Source organism: Poecilia reticulata, linkage group LG12 (assembly GCF_000633615.1).
Source record: "Poecilia reticulata strain Guanapo linkage group LG12, Guppy_female_1.0+MT, whole genome shotgun sequence".
Taxonomy (NCBI): Eukaryota; Metazoa; Chordata; class Actinopteri; order Cyprinodontiformes; family Poeciliidae; genus Poecilia; species Poecilia reticulata.
Genome location: NC_024342.1, coordinates 9,991,699 through 10,009,921, shown reverse-complemented (window position 1 = coordinate 10,009,921; position 18,223 = coordinate 9,991,699). Strand labels below are relative to the sequence as shown.

Sequence of the window (18,223 nt, the reverse complement as noted above, 5' to 3'; positions counted from 1 at the left end):
TTTGAGGCTTTGCACAAATATGGCAAAGCCTCAAACTGTTTAACATCCATCATCATCATTTTAACTGTTTAAAAAGTTCCTTATTCATCCATCATCTTAGATGATGGATTAATATTTGTTAAACAGTTGACAATAAAATACGAAACAGAGAATTTGTGAAAATTCATTTGGCTCTGCTACTGTCTACAACTACAACCAATCAGAACCAAAAGACAAACTTTTGGTTCTGATTGGTTTCTAATGTGTTGAATGTGTCTCAGCATATTCAACACATTAGACTACTAGTGTACTGCGGCTATGCAATTGGCAGAAAAACAACCTAACATTATATCATCATTATTTATAGAATGATTTAGAAAACAAAATTCTATACAGGCTGGTCAAAACTATTTCGACCCAAATTAGAACTTTGCATTAATTTCCTTTCATTTTAGTAGCTGCGATTTTGCCTAACCCAGACATTTTCCCTAACCCAAACCAACACTAGTCTATTCCTAACATTAACTAAACCTTAATTCACATCTTACCTCTAAACATTACCCCTGACCCAAAGTAATGAATCCATCATATTAGGACAAGACTTTGGTCCTAATATGGTGGACCTAATATGMCACTGGACATATAATGGTGYGTTCACACCAAACACATTTTGACCGTCAGGCGCATCTGGTTTACATTCAAACTCTATGTGGAGGCGCGTCGAGGGCGGTTGTGGTGCTCTTCGAGCGTCTAGCGCAGCGCCATTTGAACAGTTCGAAGCATTTGACACGTCCAACGCATCCAATACTTCACATAATCTTTGAATATAAAGCAGACTTGCCTGACACTCAAAACGTGTTTGGTGTTAATGCACCATTAGAATGTTTAGGTCCTATCAGTGGCGCAAAAAGTGGGTATGCAGCGCATGCAACGCATAGGGGCGCAGCACCAGAGGGGGCGTCAAAATCCCGTCTGGGGGAGTGGGGGGGGGCGCCAATTTATGTTTTCGCATCCACCTGAATAATGTGTAGTTGCACCACTGGTTCCTATGGTAACAATGACATCAGTGATGACATCACTCTTTGATGCATCAAATGAATCTCTCTCTTGAGTGTAGCACACAGACTGTTTTTTCAGACCTGTTCCTTATAAGTTAACTTGTAGGTTCCTGTGACTTTTAAGTTATGAATCGTCTACAGGAGCATTAAAATTATTTGAAGGCACAGAATCAGCCTAGTAGGTTCACATTCTCAGGTGAGAGACTCACCTGGTATAAAGTTAATTTTTCAGTACTGGAATTGCACCGAGGATAAATTACTTTAATCAAAGCATGTCATGAATATACGTGCATATATTCCATCAAGTACATAGCATAATAGTTTTTTGTTGCTTTTTCCATCACTAAATGATATAACCTAAACAGCACTATTCAGAGATCCAATGAGTTTATAGCAGCAGCCCTGATGCCAACATCTCCAGAAAACATATTAAAGATTGTAGCATGTGTTACACACATCAGGGCTGGTGTCGGTGCAACAGATGTTGATTTTCCTGTAAAAAGTCTAGAACAGGTAGGAGTGATGAGGCAGAAACAAATCTGWGCTTCACTAATCCTCCTGGAATCTGTTCTGGTTAAATATTTAAGATTTCCAAACACCACCATATCTGATCTTTCTTCAAAATAATCATTGTGTCCACGTTATTTTCTTTGTCATTCTAGACAATATACTTATTTATGTAATAAACAGTTTTAGATCCTTTAATACAAAGGTATCTTCGTCACACACTTAAGTCTCAGAATAACCCCCTTCTGCTGCTGCATAAAAAATATGCAATATATTTGGAGGGGGGGGGTTCCCTGTACACCAACATTTTCCTAAACATGTCAATAATACTTTCCAACAACTACCAGAACCATTTTATTTCAAAGCTGATAACTGACGGTGTATTAAGCAATCTGTACATATAAACAGATCGCAATTCAGCTCCTGCACAGTAGGTTTATATCTCAGCTAACTAGAACCGCYGTCGCTCTTTTTCCTCCCAGGRYCCGATGGTTCAGTTGCTATGACAATGGTAAATAAAACGCAAAAGGAAAAGGTCTAGTAACGGAGTGTTCCACCATGTCTGTAGTAGTTCTAAAGAGCAGCTCAGAGGGGCAAACAAAAGTCTACGTCTATTTTGAGTGGCACTGTTTTGTGTCAGACTTTTGTTTTGAGTTGAATTTGGCTCGTTTTGTGTTAACTATGTCGCCACAGTTACTCGAAATGCCAACAAAAGCAATTGCTCCCCACATGAGATCATTTTTTCAACCTTCATACTAAGGATTTTAATTCACACTCAAAAATTCAGAGAAATAATAATTTTATGTAAGCAAACAATGCAGTCACAGGAAATGTGTATTCTTCCCACAATGCATTGTGAGACCTGTCACTGTGCCTGTTTATGAAACTACTCACTGCCTCTCTCTGGGCCCCATTGCTATGGCAATTGATTATCCACCATCCAGCCACCTTGGCTGGCTCTCTCTGTCAAACAATATGCTGGAGACAGAGTTTCTATACTTGAGAGACACCCAGCGACAATATCAAGATTACCATTGTCCAATGACTGAAAAGCTTGCCAGATCCATCACCATGTTTCTATAACTGATCATCAGCTGAACCCAATTCTCAAAGAAATTCAGCTCCAGACTGACGACTATAAACTTCGCACATGGTGTTCTCACTCACGGTCTGAAATAAAATAAAACAAAAAGGCAGTGGGTAATTGTTTATTTCTCGAAAATTTTCAAGCTTCATACCAAGTATTTTAATTCACATTAAAAAATTCAAAGAAATACAAAATTTATGTAAGCAAAATATGAATAGTCAGGAAATATTTATTCTTCCCACAATGCATTGTGAGACCTCTCTTTGAGCCCATTTGTGAGACTACTCACTGCCTCTCTGGGACCCGTTGCTATGGTAATTAATAATCTGGACCTGGGCTCACTCTCTCTGTCAGACAGTTTGGTGGAGTCATTCTATACTTGACACTCAACGTCGGTCTGAAGGACCCTGACAAAAAAACCATAATCTCTAGCAACATTTTGAAAACATTTTAATATTATATCTTATATTATTTTTTAATCTAATATAACTAATTTGAGGGGAAACGATAATAAAAGCTAATATTATCACTTACCTGAGAGGATTATTGAGGCTTTTATTTTGAAATTTTCATTAAACTTCATTTGAAATGGCCACACTAATCCCATGTGTAATAGTAATTGGGTTAAATCAGTTATATAATGCTCAAAACAGGAGTAGTTCTCAATACCAACCAAGTCATCCTCTCTAGTAACAGACAGTTCCTCCATGTTGTAGTTCTGACATTCTTCTCAACCCCCTGTTAATAACTGAGTGTTCAGACATAGTTGGAACTACAATGATGGCGTGTTTGTAGTCCTAAGGAGCTCCTCTGTAATTCTAAGCARCTCCTCTGGTGTGTTCCGTTGCTATGGTAATTAATTCCCTGCACCTGTTGGTGGCACAGAGGGTGAGAGAATTCTCTGTTTAAAACAAGCCTTTCTCTCACAAAAAAAGCACTTCGAACAACTCCTTCCCGTTCAGGAACCGTAACACGTATTCGAAAACCGTTCAAAGCGTATGAGAGGTTTATTTGTCTTCTCCGATATTCTCGCGTTTCATATCTCTACCTCACTCACAGTATTAACAGCGATGAGAGAAATATGATGTGCGCTCAGGTCTGACATTTTTCAGAAATATATGGGAAAAGATAGGCCTGAGCGTGAGTTTATCCTGTTGCGCCACATCGGTCGAAAGCACCTGGAGAGAAAACCGTAAAACATTTTACCGGAGCAGGAATGCGTATCTACCTCCTGACCGACTTTTAGGCAAATCGGGCGATATTTGTGGGCGTGAGGGCGAGTTAGAAATTATTTTGGGGTCATAAATCCACTCTCTCCCACACTCTAGCGGAGAGGCACTCACACTCTAACTTTTCGAAAAATTTAAAACTTTAGGTCGCTTGGAGACAAGTTGCGGACAATCCGTAATTCGTATCGACGTACCGTCTTCACTTTAGATAAGATGACGGGCGTATCTACAAACTGAAGTTTGAATGGAATTTCTACATGAATTTATGATGACACAGTTATTGCTCAAAAATAGGGTATTTTTAGGATCTCGCTCCATTAAAATGAATGGGGTTTTTGGGGGTCTTCAGACCCAATTTGTGTTGCCGTGGTAACTCCGAATCCCACCAGAAATAATATCTCCCGTCCTGTGATCGAGCCGCAATTTTTGATACCACATTTGTGGGGGTGCACGCAGCGGTTCGGGCCGCATTAACGGTGACGGAAGAAAAATAAATATTAATATAGAGACATTCTATTAGGTGAAGAACAAACAATAGGTGCCTGCCATGCAATGCATGGAGGCTCCCTATGCATTGCTATGGGCAGGCCCCAATAATAATAATAATAATAATAATAAAAGAGTAACAATTGTACTACAGTTATTACTTATTTATTTATGCAGCTGACTTTAATCCATTTAGTTCCAAATGTGTAATTAACAAATAAATAGCGTTCACCATCAGTGGAAGAAGTCTGTGTTAGCTGCAGCTAACTCACCTGCTGTCACGGTGTAGATCCGGACTTCCGGCAGCTGCTCCTCGCTCACATGAGCTGAAACTGGAGCAGCCAGGCCGCTGACCTTTCCGTACAGCCCGGTGATTTGGTCGGAGTCCATCCGCGTCTGCGGCACCACACACCGCTCACTATAAAACACCAGGCTCGGCTAACAAGCCTGATAATGGCACCGTCGTTGCATGAAAGTGTTACTCCTCAGGAGCAGCAGCCAAATGCCTCTATTGCAGACCAAGAGTTAAGCGCATCCCTCGGTCAATGACTTGAGTGCTTTTCATGAAGCCGCTTCAACGCCAAACCCGAATGATTTTTGCTCTACCTGCGCTACGCCTCCATGTTGGGACTATACCACCTTGCTCAGTTCAAAGTGGATGTAGTGATTAAAGTAACCACAAGGAGGCAGCAGAAACACCAAAATAAAAGCATTTTCCTTCTGTTAAATATAAATATGGGCCACTGCTAAAATGGTAGTGGGACTTTACTTGGAAATGTATACTTTTCCCGGAAAAGACGCGTTGAATTTTCTCTATTGAATACATTTTTATTATGCTAATCCAATAAAACATTTGTTTTAAGTCCCCACCTCCCATTTTTCCATGTGGTCAGTATGGACTCTGTATGAACATTAATTAAAAAGATGATGCACTAAATAATATCCATAATTTCAGATCAAAAGTCAAGATAAAAACCTTTAAACGCTAATACAGCGCATTCTTTGATTTTTAAAACCATAGAAAAAGTATGACTTTTTAAATTCGCACACATATTAGCGTTATGCTGACTTTACCAAGAAAACTTACTAGTTTGAAATCAATGCAACATTTCAACAATTTGGAATAACTAAAAACAATTTGTAGATGAAGTGCTTTTTATTTCATTTGATTCCCTCCAAGAAGGATTAACATTCTCACTTCTTCTGGTTTATCACCAGTTCAAACTGTTAAGCAGCCATCAAGTTCACTAAATCAAAGTCATTTAAACAGATGGATGTATAATGTGAACTTATCAGTTAAAAATAATGTAGTCAAACTTGTTGATCAGCAGCTAAGAATGCATTTATTGTTGTTTAGAGAATAAAATTCATTTAATTCATCTCACATACACACATGTCCTTGAATACATGTGCTATGTGTTACATACACGTAAATATTTTATGACCCGGTAACCCTCGTTAAAAATGAATCGGAAAGAAAACTTATATAAACTTCTGTCATCTTTAACCATAGTTGTCTCTGTAAACAGTTTATAATTTCAAGTTTCTTAAAAAACACTTATTACAGCTCTTATAATAAATTAAAAACAGTAAAATACAAATTTTTTTCCACCAGAAAAATCTCACTTCTTTTCTAAAAGCAAAAACAATACAGAGATGACAATAATAATGTTTTCTTTTTTTTAATTAGGCATCTTCTGGATTCACATGGTAAGTGTTTTATTTCATGGTTAAATTAATGTCAGATAAAACACACTCGCACACAAACACCACACACATTTTTCTCAAAGGTTGCATTGTTTGTAAAAAGCTTTTTTTGGCCGCTGAAGAAGCCACTCTGGCTGGGTGAGAGACATGGTGCTTTCAGGGGGGTAAACAAGGAATCGGACATCCCGTACAGTAAAGACACTTAGCAGAACGTTTCCTTGGCTCCTTTTTTTTTGGACAGAATCAGATTCTTTTAATGATTGGTTCAGATTTCAACCCTGTTCTGCTACTTATTAATACAAAAACCAAAAAGCATCAAAATGTTTTCATTAAAACCACACAACTGGTCTGGCAAAAACACTTAATAGCAGGTAAAGCTCTTTGTAGAGCAAATGAAGAGCACAAGGGGAAAAAATCTGAGTCTTTTTGTGTGTGATGGGTGAAGATCCGAAGGCATCTCGGTTCCTCATCCGCTCCCTTCTTGTCCATCCCTCACATGACATCAGCGCGTTTGTCCCTGACTTTATTCCTCAGTTTCGTTCGAGCTTTGAAGGCAGCCGAGTTGAATAAATGCTGTTACAGGGGGGAAAAAAGTGTTTATGCTACATTAGGAGGAATGTTTTGTAGGGTCTAAGGTTTCTTCACCAGAAAGAACAATTTTTACGTGAGGAGGTAAAAAAAAAAAAAAGAAATGACCAGTGTTTCCCCCAGTGCATTATAAGCCTGGCAGGCCACCAGGCTTTACATGTGCCCCCACCAGGCTAAGCATAGCTTATTTTTTTAAAGTCTTTTTAAAATGTTTGCATCTTTTAAAACTTTATAGTTGGTGTTCAAGTGTTAATCTTCCAATCTTTCCATAACACATAATTATCAAGTGATATTTTAAAATTTCCTCTCCACTTTAAACATTTAACTCAAAAACACCCAACCACCGGGCTTAGCAAGCTTTCTGGGGGAAACCTTAAATGACTATTTCATAAACTAAGACTGAATAGCAATACATACCAGTAGAGAATGTATTAGCCTTTATTTTAAACCAATGCAAATTTAATGGGTCATGTTTTAATGTTAAAAATGAAATGGCTAGTAAACTCGGTTTTCAAACATACTTATTATTCTGAACAGGTATTAACGGTTTAAGAGCCAGGAGTAAGCTAGTGAAAAAATGCATCAACTTTACCTTCTCTACCCGAGAGATCTTACTGCCTTTGATAGTAGCAGCATCTAAGATGAGGGGAGGTCCAAGGCCAAAGATGTCTCGGAGAAGCTGGTTGTACTGCACCAAAACAAAAGTTGCATATAGAGGTTGGTTGAGGACAAATCGCCTTAATGTTCTATACAGCGTGTTTTATTGTCTTGGAGCGTCGTTAACACCTGTAGATGGTGTCTAACTCCAGATTCTAGGATCTCCTTGAAGGCATCGTAGATTCTTTTCCTCATCCACCCATCGATGTAAACGCTCTCCACCCCAAATCTGATCTTCTCCTCAGTGAAATCCTCATTCTGTGACAAAAACTGGATGTCAGGAACTAAAGAGGCAGCAGGGATGCAGAAGAAACCTACTGCAAACAGGAAAGCAAAAGTCAAAGCCTCCAAGTTGGAAATACTTGAGACATCTACCAACCTCTATGTAATGTAGCACCTCTCTGAAGATGGAGCGCTGTTTCCTCCTGTCGTTTTTGGCTCTGTGTTTGTTGCCGTCTGTGGCTAAACTCTTCAGACATTCGCACAGACTTTCGGTGTCCTCCACCTCAAACTCCTACAAGAGCAACATAGTGTTAGTGACACTAAGTCAAATGCATTTACAGCACTTAGCAAAAGGATTTATGTCCCTTGGTATTTTTTTCCCCCATTCTATCAAGTTACAACTCCAAATTTCAATGGATTTTAATGGAATTTTATGGAATAGATTGATTTGCATTCAACAAAGTATTCATCCATTATTCATCACCAATAGTTACACTATCCTCCACCATGCAGGTAGTATTTGTTTGCATTTACCTCATCTATATCTCGGCCTAACTCCACCAGCAGAGCGATCGTCTCTCCCACTGCAATCCTGTAGTTGACGTCGCTGCTCTGCAGACAGGCCTGAAGCTTAGGAAGGTGCCTACAAAGAACACAGTGAACACAGAAAAAGTATTTGGTAACGATTACTACCTATTAATGACATTATACAATAACTACGGAGTGCATTAGATAAAGTCCTGGGTTTAAAATTTCAGCTCTCAAGGGACGGCGTCCTCTGAAGTCTGAGGCTCAACTGTGTTGGGCATTCATTGCATCTGGACATTCATGTGTCCAGATGCAAATTTCTTCTTCCACTGGAAGGCATGGACAACTGTCTTCCAGCTGATAAGTTACCTAACCCCAGTTGATGCAATGAGTAGCTTCTCATTTCTAAGACAGCCTGTGAATGCATGTGATATTCAAGACGGCGCGATGAAATATCAGTGTGTGTGAGCTGTTTTGGTGGTGTCTGTGTTTTGATTTAATACAGATTTCTGTTAATCTTGGCTGATGTTGCAATGTGCGTTTCGAGTATTTGTCCATAAAATAAGATATACACATTCCACAAGCACAAATTTGTGGAATGGGAAAATTAGTATGGTGGGTATTTTTTTTATTGTGAAAATGAATAAATTTGTACCTTTAGATGGAAAACAAAGGATAAAAAACTGAATTTTGAGTCAAATTTTACATTTACTTGTTTATTCAACTGAAAAAGAATGTATCAAAACAAAAGTGAGATATTAATCTTTATGTAGCGTATTAATATTCATGTTTTTCATGTCCACTCACAGTTCCAGCAGCTCACTGAGTTTGGAAGTGGGACAGAGCGTGGCCAGCAGTGACCAGGCCTGCAGGGCGGCAGTGTGAAGGCCGGGCAGACCCGGTTTGTGTGTGGGCAGCGTTCCTTCTCTGTTAGGGTAGGAAGACGAGAAGACACTCTCCAGAAGAGCCAGCGACTTGACCAGGTCCTGCAACAGTTCGGACACCATGTTAAAAATGTGCATTGAGCAAAAACCAAATACAAAACCCAACATATCGGAAACTCATTGATGCTTTTTTGGGTGTTTTTTCCCCAGGTTTGTTATTGAGTAGTTGTGTGTTGGCACAAAAAGTTGCAAACAAATCTCACCTCTCCTTCTTCTGCAGTGGAGACATAGCAACACAGCCCCAAAGCCCTGGCACACTGATGAGACAGGAAGTAAGCAGATGTGCATTAAAACACTGACATTTCCTTTTTAAGCCATATTAATGTACATAAAAGTTTTCATCCGTTTTTTTTTTTTTTTGTCTAAACAGTGACGGTGAACTGAAACAATTGTGATGCTTCTCTTTTTAAAACATCCAAAAAGAAGCAGAAATCTTCATTTAAAAACAAAGTAGTCTGTAAAAAAGTGTATGCGTATAAAATGTTCTGAAGCAGATGTGTTTAAAAATGCTAATGCCACATTTTCATCTTGATCTTTTTTTTTATCGTCCAGAGCCTCTAATCAGAAACGGCGCTTTCGTTTTAAAGGGCGATTTGCTAAGAAGGGGGCATCACTCACGCTCTGACGAGCTGCTATGTTGGCACCGCCGTCATTCAGGATGGAGGTGAGAACAGGACGAAGCGACTTGAAGCCCTCCTCGGCCTCGTCCCCTCCTCCCAGCTGGATGCACAGCAGGGTGAAAACGTTTGCGGCCGCGGCCTGCTCCTCTCCGCCGCCTGCAGACGCGACGGGACAGAGGAAGAAAGTCAAGTTTGGGCGACCTAACCAAGAACGACGTTTTATATTGCATCAAACAAGCTCAGGCAAAGCTTCTGTAAAATAATCGGAAAGTTTGTGCGCAAACAAACGTGACGCATCAATGGCGGCACACAATGTCAATCTATTAACTCGCTTGTCTTCAGAACCTTTTTTGAGACTTCTCTCCAGGCAGTCGCGCACGGTGAGACGCTGGCCTGTCAGGAAGTCGTACAGAACTCTGGAGGAGAAAGCTTGTCGTAGTGACTCCAGGCCTGCCAGACGAGTCTTTGCACTGGAAGAGGGAGACAAACAGAGCGAGACTTTACAATGAGACATTAGAGACAGTCAAAGCCATTTGATGTTGTGGGAAGAACAAACAATATGTTATTGTAAAGCAGAGTTTCATGCACAGAACTTTGATGATCAGAATCCAACAAGCTGAAGAAAACTACACAGTAGAGTGATGAATATATTTGCATAAGTTTAATAGAAAATGGCACTTTATAGGAGAATACAGATAGTTACACTGCAGCCCATAAACTCTTGCGTTTTCAAACCTTTAGTTGTTTGACATCATCTTGTTGCCAATCATTAATTCAAACAAGTTATCTGTCCAACAACATTTTTATCTCCACACACCAATTCTTAGCGTTTTGATTTTCAGAATATATTGTCCTGGAAATCAGTTTTCAGGATATAATGTCAGGTTCTAGCAGAGCATTGTGCTGTCATCATTTCTGTTTTAGATAAGCTACATAAAAACCTTCACCTTTTGTCCATTAGGTTGTCTATACACTGCTTGAGCTTGTCTTCCGTTTCTTCTTGTGCAGTCTGTTCATCCACCTGCTCACTCCCTAAATATGACCAGAGAACACTTAGAAGATCAATGTTGCGCAAAGTAGTTGTGAAAAAACGTATCTAATATTCACTTCAGCAAAAGGAACTAAACTTGTTTAATCAGCTGCTCTGATTTAATCAGCCTGCTTTGTGCACTATAATGTCTGTCTCTGTACAGACCTGGGCCCTCTTCCAGGACAGAAGCAGTTTCACTGGCGCTACTGTAGTGGCTGAGAATGTCCGATGTCAGCTCATCGTCACTGGCTGCAGATTCTCCCTTCATCCCGTTTTTAACACCTGGAGACAAAAACAAAACACCCACAGAACGTGAAGCACTTGGAGGAAAAAAAACAACAAAGAAATCTTTTTAGTAGTAAGTTAAAATGAAGTGGGCTGAGAGATTAAGTCAACAAACGCTGTTACAATGATCAGCAGCAATGATTGTTATTTCCACAAGTCAGGAAAAATAAAAAAGTTTGAAATCAGGAGCTTTTGGAAAATAAACTCACTGCCAGCACATGTTGGTACCAAGTGAGGGTAGAACCAAGGTTTGTGCTTAGTGGACCAAGAAAAGACTTGGAACCCAGACAAAGTTGCAGAGTGAGTGTGAGTGGAAGAGTTAATTACTCTTAGAGAGAAAAAGATGGAGATCGTCTATGTTCTTTTGCTTTGCAACTATTAGCCTTTCAATAATTTGTGTAACTTGCGACCTGGGTCAGTTTCTGGTTTCTAGACACAGTGGACCCCGCCCGTTTGCCATTATGTATTCACGGATTATCTTGTATGCAGATTTTTTTATGTGGAACATAACCGAGTTATTCATGGAAAATTAGCCTATTTATGGGTTTTTCTGTAGAACAATCCATAAACAGGCAAATATCTAAAATATTTGAAATACCCCAAAAGTAGCCAGGAAGACTATACATTAGCTTCTGCACTAGTGCCAAGACTATTTCTACTGCGTGTATTAATACATATTAAGGAATATAAAAATATGACGTTTTTAGAAGGAGTCTGAAGTTTTAATATTTTGGCAGTTCGCAGGTGGTTGTGGACCCTGAACCCAATGAATACTGAGTGCAAACTGTCTACTCTAGAATTAAATGGAAATGCAAAGAGAAATTTGACAACATAAATCTTGACTGGCCATGATCTCATCAGACACTAAAAATCCAACATTTTCTCGAATCAGTGAATGCAGCTCAGTGAGATGCTACCAGCTCAAACTGCCTGCAACACACTTCGGTGACAACGTTTTTACTAAGGGAAGACTGAACGCTAACCATTCAGTTTATTTTACTGTTAAGTCAGAAGAAGCAAAGAAGCTTCTAGAAAGGAAACGGTGTATTCTACAGAAACTCCATGACTTTTAGAAGTGGAGAAAACAAAAAGCCTGGAATCTGCAACATGCGGAATAACAAACAATTAATAGTGATTAGAAATTGGCCACAAAATCTACAATCCTTGCATATGTAGTTTTCAAAAATTCACAATGAATGATAACATTTTGCACACACACATTCATGCATGATTGCAACTTGCTACAAACTGGGCCAGGCTTGTACCAAGGATGACACTCACCAAGTAAAATGGCTTTCAGGATAACATCCACCAGAGGAACAGGTGTTTTTTTGTTTTTTTTTTATGGCTAACTATCAGGACATAATAGCTGGAAACCGCTGAACTGGAAAGGTTTTCATATTAAGCAGTACTACGTGATGGTTTAGGCTTTTATTAGCACACCGGGGGTTTGTTTCAGCACAGCTCTGCCATGTGTGCTGGAGGAAGAAGAGGCAGGCAGGCTAAGCTAGGCTAACTCTCATGTTTCTGCCAGCTCAGGACTTTCTACTGTTGGTGGGATTACTGAAGACCAGCGAGGCCGATCATCTGTCCCCTTCATTGGGCGTTCACGATCCAGAATGGTCACGCTGTGTTGAAATTAACTGGTACGGGAAAAGTGATTCAGAGGTCACTCATACAGCAGGAAAGCAGAGCGATTTTATTTGAAATACCAGCTGAGGTGATTTAGTTTTAACAAACATTCGGCAGTTACTCCAAACTGAACAGAAACTACAAAAGTGAGAGGAATTACAACGTCAGCAACATTTGCTCTTGTATTATTCATCTGTTTTCACCTGACTAAAGAAAAAAAAAACTGTTCATAGTCAACCTATGAATAACTGGAATGAGAATGTGTAACCAGAGTGATAATAGGGGAAAGTTCAGCTTTTCAAACCTGAGCGGACCCAGTGTTAGATTCATTGTTGTAGGTTGCCTTATTATTAGTCCACTCATAAATGCATCCACTAATACTATAGGGAACTACATTCATGAATTACATTTTTTTTTAAATCAACTAGTGACTGGAATTATGCAAATAAAAAATACCAGCTTTTACCAATCAGTGAACTAACCATATTCACTGTCAGCCATTTTCATTACGTTAAAAAAACTACATATCACATCTGTAAGACACCATTTAATAGAAAACTGCATGCCCTATTACGTTTGTGGTTCATTCAGACTGTGACAGAAGACTGTCAGCAAATAATAGAAATAATTAATTTTCTGTTTTCTACCGAGCGTCCAATCTTAGGAAATCAGAACAAAGAAAGGAACGAGTCGTTTTAGTAACACTCCATTATCATTTTCTTTCTTAATAAAATAGTCAAAGTATTTTTAACAGTGACTTATGTTATGAAGTCGCCCCTCCTCTGTTATAAATAATAATGGTTCACAACTAGAATTTACAAAAGAACTCAATGCTGTTCTATCTTCCTGCACGGTTATCAAAGATAGCCGCTTTAATAAAGCTTTTAAAAACAATGGATCAGAATTTGAGAAACTGACTAATCATACAATATGATTTTGTCTCATTTGTTATATTAAACGCTACATGACACACTCTGTGTTTTATTTTTATACTCTTTATCACTGTTGTGAACCTGTAAAAATTTGTTTCCATAATCAGAGATTGGGATCAACAAACAGGTTCGGTGGGAAGGTAAAGCGCTCTGTGAGCGCGGACCAGTCGGCAGTTTTTCCAGTTATCCTTGAACTCCTGATCACTGCCTGCTGACTCCCACTTCAGCCCCACATACAGCGATACACCTTCCCACGCAGACCCACCCACACCTCTGTTATCTGCCTGCCACGACTCACATGGCGTCTCATCGATCGAACAAAAGACTCCGGCAGTCGGTGACCCTGACCCTAATATCACTGGACGGCTTTGTTTGGGAAATAGCCTGTCATCTGAAACCACAAATCCATTTCAGTAGGCAAAGGCGACTGCTGGGACTCCAGATGACTGTACAAGCAAACTGTCACTTGGAGCCAAAAAAAACAAAAAAAAACGTCTCTAATTTTATCTTCATTCAGGGAAGCCAAACGAGCAACACGTGTACACAGCTCACTGCAGCCCGCTTCCCTTCCTCAAGTCCTTATCACCCAGTGGCCACACACTGCAGTCACGTTCTGGTGGGAGCCGGAAACTGTTTTGCCGAACCTTTAGCTGCTTCAGGAGGAACTGGGATTCAGGTTGGGAATGGGGAACTTATTTTAAGTCCTTCTGCGCTCGAGTTTCAGCAGTGAAATAGGTTGGACGTTTGGGTCAGGTCAGTTTCATTAGACAGTTTTAGTTTTAAAAAATAAACTATTACAATGACGATTTAGTGCTTTTAACACTCTGAAGAAAAAAAGCTAAACTAAAAACAATGTATTATTTTCAGAAAGGAGAGAAAATTGCTCACATTTTACATTCTAGACATATTTAAGGCACATTTCCTGTACTAAATTAGTCAAAAGTTCACTGTTCACATGTAAGCTAGTTGTATTTTGCTACAAATAGCAACCAGCAGTAAATGTGGCCCATCATTGTCTTTAAATAAAAAAACAAAAGCCTGATTTTCTCAGGTGCGTAAAAGCTGCCTCTCTCTGGACATTTTGACTAACAGTAGCCTTTTAAAAATGACCCCAACCACAATTATGCTGTTTTTGCCATCGTTTGGAACCAAAATCCAAATAATACATTTTAAAAATTCTACATCCCCATCTATAAAGAGAAAAAACAATCCCTCACCATCATCATCACTTCTAGTCAGGTCATATGGAAGTTGACTAATAATTTCAGTAAGAAAAAAAAAAAGTGTTAAATGTCAAGTGAGGCATATGGGTGAAGAAATGAAATGGTTTCATTGCTATTTAGCATTTCAGTTGATGTTAAAGTTTACTGCATGCACCTCACTGAGGGGCATCACAGGGTTTGAGCTCAACGGGGATCTGATGTTAGGAATCAGAGAAGTTACCTTTCAACGATCCTTTAGCTGAAAGCTGCAGCTGAAGAACCTCCTGACGCAGAGAACCTAATGGAGTTGGGAGGCGGACGGGCAAAAGGACCAAAATGATGTTTGACATACAAACGTAAGTGGATGGGGAATAAAAATATTGGATAGGAGAATAAATCAGGGGAGAGTGGGGGGCGGGGGAGGATGGGAAAATGAGGGATGGTCATGATGGAGAGAAAAACAGCAGAAGTGAGCTTTATTTCTAAATCACGTTACATTATGAGCACCAGTGCTCAAATGCTCCATGATCTCACTGCAGCACCACATTTAATGACTCTGTAGATGCATTAGTTTATTTCTTTACGACTTCCCTCCTCGTAATTTCCGTTGATAATCAATGCGATAGAGTTTGTGTGTACAGATGCATGCTTTCCAAACAGGTTGGACCAGGGATAAACAAGATTCACATCGTTGTCATACAACATCAGGAACCTGTTAGTGTGGCTGCAGGAAAAAAAAAGAGAGACTTGCACGTGGCGCGCAGCTTTCCCACTTTCAGCACTCTGAAACCTAACTGTACAACCAGCTGTGCACAGTTTAAGTAGTATGATATCACTGCTGCTAAAAATAATATGCAGTTCACCGTAGCCCTGCATGCAAGAGTACACTATGTTAGTACTGTAAATATCTGAGTAATCAGAAAGATGAACCTCGTACGGATAAAAAGTGTTTCTAAAGGGAAAGTCCATCACGAGTGTTGGTGTAGTAACGAATTAGTTTCGTCGCAATTTTGAGATATTTGAAAAAAAAAAGGATGGAAAAAAAATACTCCACAATATATTATAGCTAAGATCAGGGTCAGCTATGAGGAACAGAGATTGCTTTGCTATTCTTGCTGATCTATAATAAAAAATAAAAAAAAAATTGGAAAATAGTTTAAAACATCAACTCTACCACCATGTTGTCTTTGTTTTAAAATATTTGTGAAATCCGCATAGTGTGACATTACGTCTGGTGCCAATATAAATACTAATCATTCATGACAAAAAGGTTTCTTCAGGCTTAAACATAGTTATTTATAAAATAACTTGCAGAAAAAAGTTCAATAAATGATGACATTCTACACTGCTGCAGCCTCAGGTGTGCAAAAGGTAGGGAGCCACAGTCTTTCTAATACAAATTGGTATGCTGCAGTTAATTATGCACAATCTTTTCCCGAATTCTAAATTCCTATTTTCTTTAAAGATTTGACTTACTGATATGTATTTTAATCTACTCTTGTTTTTAGGACTAAATAAAGTTTTTTTTTTGCATATGCATTTACCCTACTGATCCCCAATAAGAGCCTACTGAGGGGTAAAATAGTCGATTAGATTGTCTCAGTGATGTTTTTGTGCATTTGTGCTTAGTTGTAGGTGTACAAATAGCCCTGTCCAATGTGGAGCATTTTACTGCATGTTTAGCTTTTCTCTGAAAAAGAGCAACACAGCAATGTAAACATATGGTTGTTTCTTCTTGTTTTAAATAGTCATTCTCCATTTGTCAAAAAATATTTTTTATTGTTTTTTTTAGAGTTCTTATACAGAAATCGGAATTGGCTAAAATCAGCATTAACAGCTTTGAAAAATTGGTGGTTAGCCACAAATGATCACAAATAGGTGCATCTCCAAACACCTATTTATATTCATGACAAAACCACATTTTATTTACAAAACTGCATTCATTTGTAAATATGCTAATGTTTGATCAAAAGTCACGTGTTATGCTAAAAGGAGTAATGGGTGAAAAATCGCGCTAAAACCTTACAAAAAACATTCTGCAAATATTACGAATCGTAATAAATTGTAAAAAAATAGCTTAAAAACGCTGTGGTTGCCAGGTGCAACAATGACAGGTTTACACGCTGAAGTCAGAAGAGCAACAGGCTGCTGTCACCACATGGACATGATAATTATTACTAAAAGATGTAAAGCTTGTTTTCAGATTATGCGTCCTGTTGTTTTCTTGCGTCTATAAAGGTGGACGGGGGTTTCCATGCTACTGTTACTCACCCGGCTTACTGGAGCCACGTTTCCCTTTTTTACTCCGCGGCATGTCGAGCAGATCCTCCGGGTCACAACAAAGCTAGCTGAGGTAGCAGCGTCGCTTAGCCTCCTTCAAGTCCGCTCCTCCGTTATTTAACAGCTGGAGACAGAGAAAGACGCCTGTCTAAATTATCCCTGTTGCCCAAACTTCTGTTTATGAGTCAAAGACTATGAAACCGACACCTTTTTTCAAACTCTTCTGTTGACACTTCGCCTAGCGTCAGTGACGAGCAACACCAACCACGTTTTGCAACTCTCTGCCGTCTTCAATCCCGGAAAAAAGAACTGTCCAGGGCGGAATATGTCCCACTTTTTACCAGTTTTTCTGTGTATTATCTGTGATTGTCCCCGGGTAATCTATACCTAACGCCAGGTTGGGATGGTAAATATTTCTCGAAGTGTTTAGGACGGAGTTTGGAGCACGCTGCTGTCACCAGGTCCACCATCTTCCCCACAGAAACTACTGAACCCACCGGTTACGCGGGTTGCCAGATTGGTTGGTTCTGGTGATATCCCCCGTTTCCGGATAGGTCAGACACCAAAACCATTATTTTTGAAATGCTCAGTAAAAAATATATTATTGTCATACTACCCAGGCCTATTTATTTGGCCTACACGCCATGTTTCTATGTAAAGGAGAAATTGTTTGCTTATCTCTTATTAGACTGTAATATTCCACTGCACAAAATTATCAACATTAAACCCAACTGAACCTCTCCCATTTTAGGGGAGTTAAGATTAGCAGTATTTTCCTATTGTGTAAACCCTAGATTAATAAACCTGAGATTTTTTATATATATATTTTTTCCTTTACTTTATTAAATTCGGAAGTGGGAATGTTTGGCCCAAACCTTTTGGCCTAATCTGACTTAGCTTGAGGCATTTTGAAAAGAATAATGTGTAAAAATGTTGGTCTCTTGTTGAAGGTGAGAAAATTGTGCTATTTATTTGAAAGCTAAATAAAATAAAATAAAATTCTACCATTGCTATTCCAAACAATGAATGTGCTGCTTTGTGTTGGTCTATCACACGAGATAATTTTTGACTGAAATGTGACAAAACATGAAAAACTGGGTTTAAGCACTTTTGCAAGGCACCATATATGAGAAATGCCTATGGTCAGGACCTGCTTGGATATTTTGCAAGTGAAAATAATAACGGCAAGAGCTGTAAGACATTTTCTTAATTGGCCCGTCTTAAGTTAATAAGTTTCCATTTCAGAAGCA

At 39.1% G+C, this 18,223-nt stretch overlaps 2 protein-coding genes across 4 annotated transcripts in view; both read right to left on the bottom strand.

Annotated features, from left to right (window-relative positions):
• The window catches only part of zgc:136971 (S9 family peptidase), a 14,623-nt gene extending 9,620 nt beyond the window's left edge, over positions 1-5,003 (bottom strand). For both annotated transcript variants that reach the window (XM_008423835.2, XM_008423836.2), the window contains exon 1: positions 4,619-5,003. In XM_008423835.2, the coding sequence (XP_008422057.1) occupies positions 4,619-4,736 (118 nt within the window). In that variant the 5' untranslated portion in view covers positions 4,737-5,003. The remainder of the gene's footprint in view (positions 1-4,618) is intronic.
• A 660-nt stretch (positions 5,004-5,663) lies between these two features.
• ifrd2 (interferon-related developmental regulator 2) lies at positions 5,664-17,498 on the bottom strand. 2 transcript variants are annotated; one of them, XM_008423837.2, is made up of 14 exons: positions 17,181-17,498; positions 16,965-17,097; positions 14,935-14,991; positions 10,808-10,924; positions 10,560-10,644; positions 9,958-10,082; positions 9,611-9,768; positions 9,196-9,249; positions 8,856-9,034; positions 8,055-8,163; positions 7,678-7,812; positions 7,428-7,556; positions 7,234-7,329; positions 5,664-6,626 (listed from the first exon to the last, which is right to left on the bottom strand). In XM_008423837.2, exons 2-14 carry the CDS (start codon positions 17,005-17,007, stop codon positions 6,546-6,548), a joined length of 1,368 nt encoding a protein of 455 aa, XP_008422059.1. In that variant the 5' UTR covers positions 17,008-17,097; positions 17,181-17,498; the 3' UTR covers positions 5,664-6,545. The 2 variants fall into 2 exon arrangements, with proteins under 2 accessions (XP_008422059.1, XP_008422060.1); XM_008423838.2 differs by lacking the exon at positions 14,935-14,991 and having other exon boundaries at positions 17,181-17,496.
• Positions 17,499-18,223: the final 725 nt, after the last annotated feature.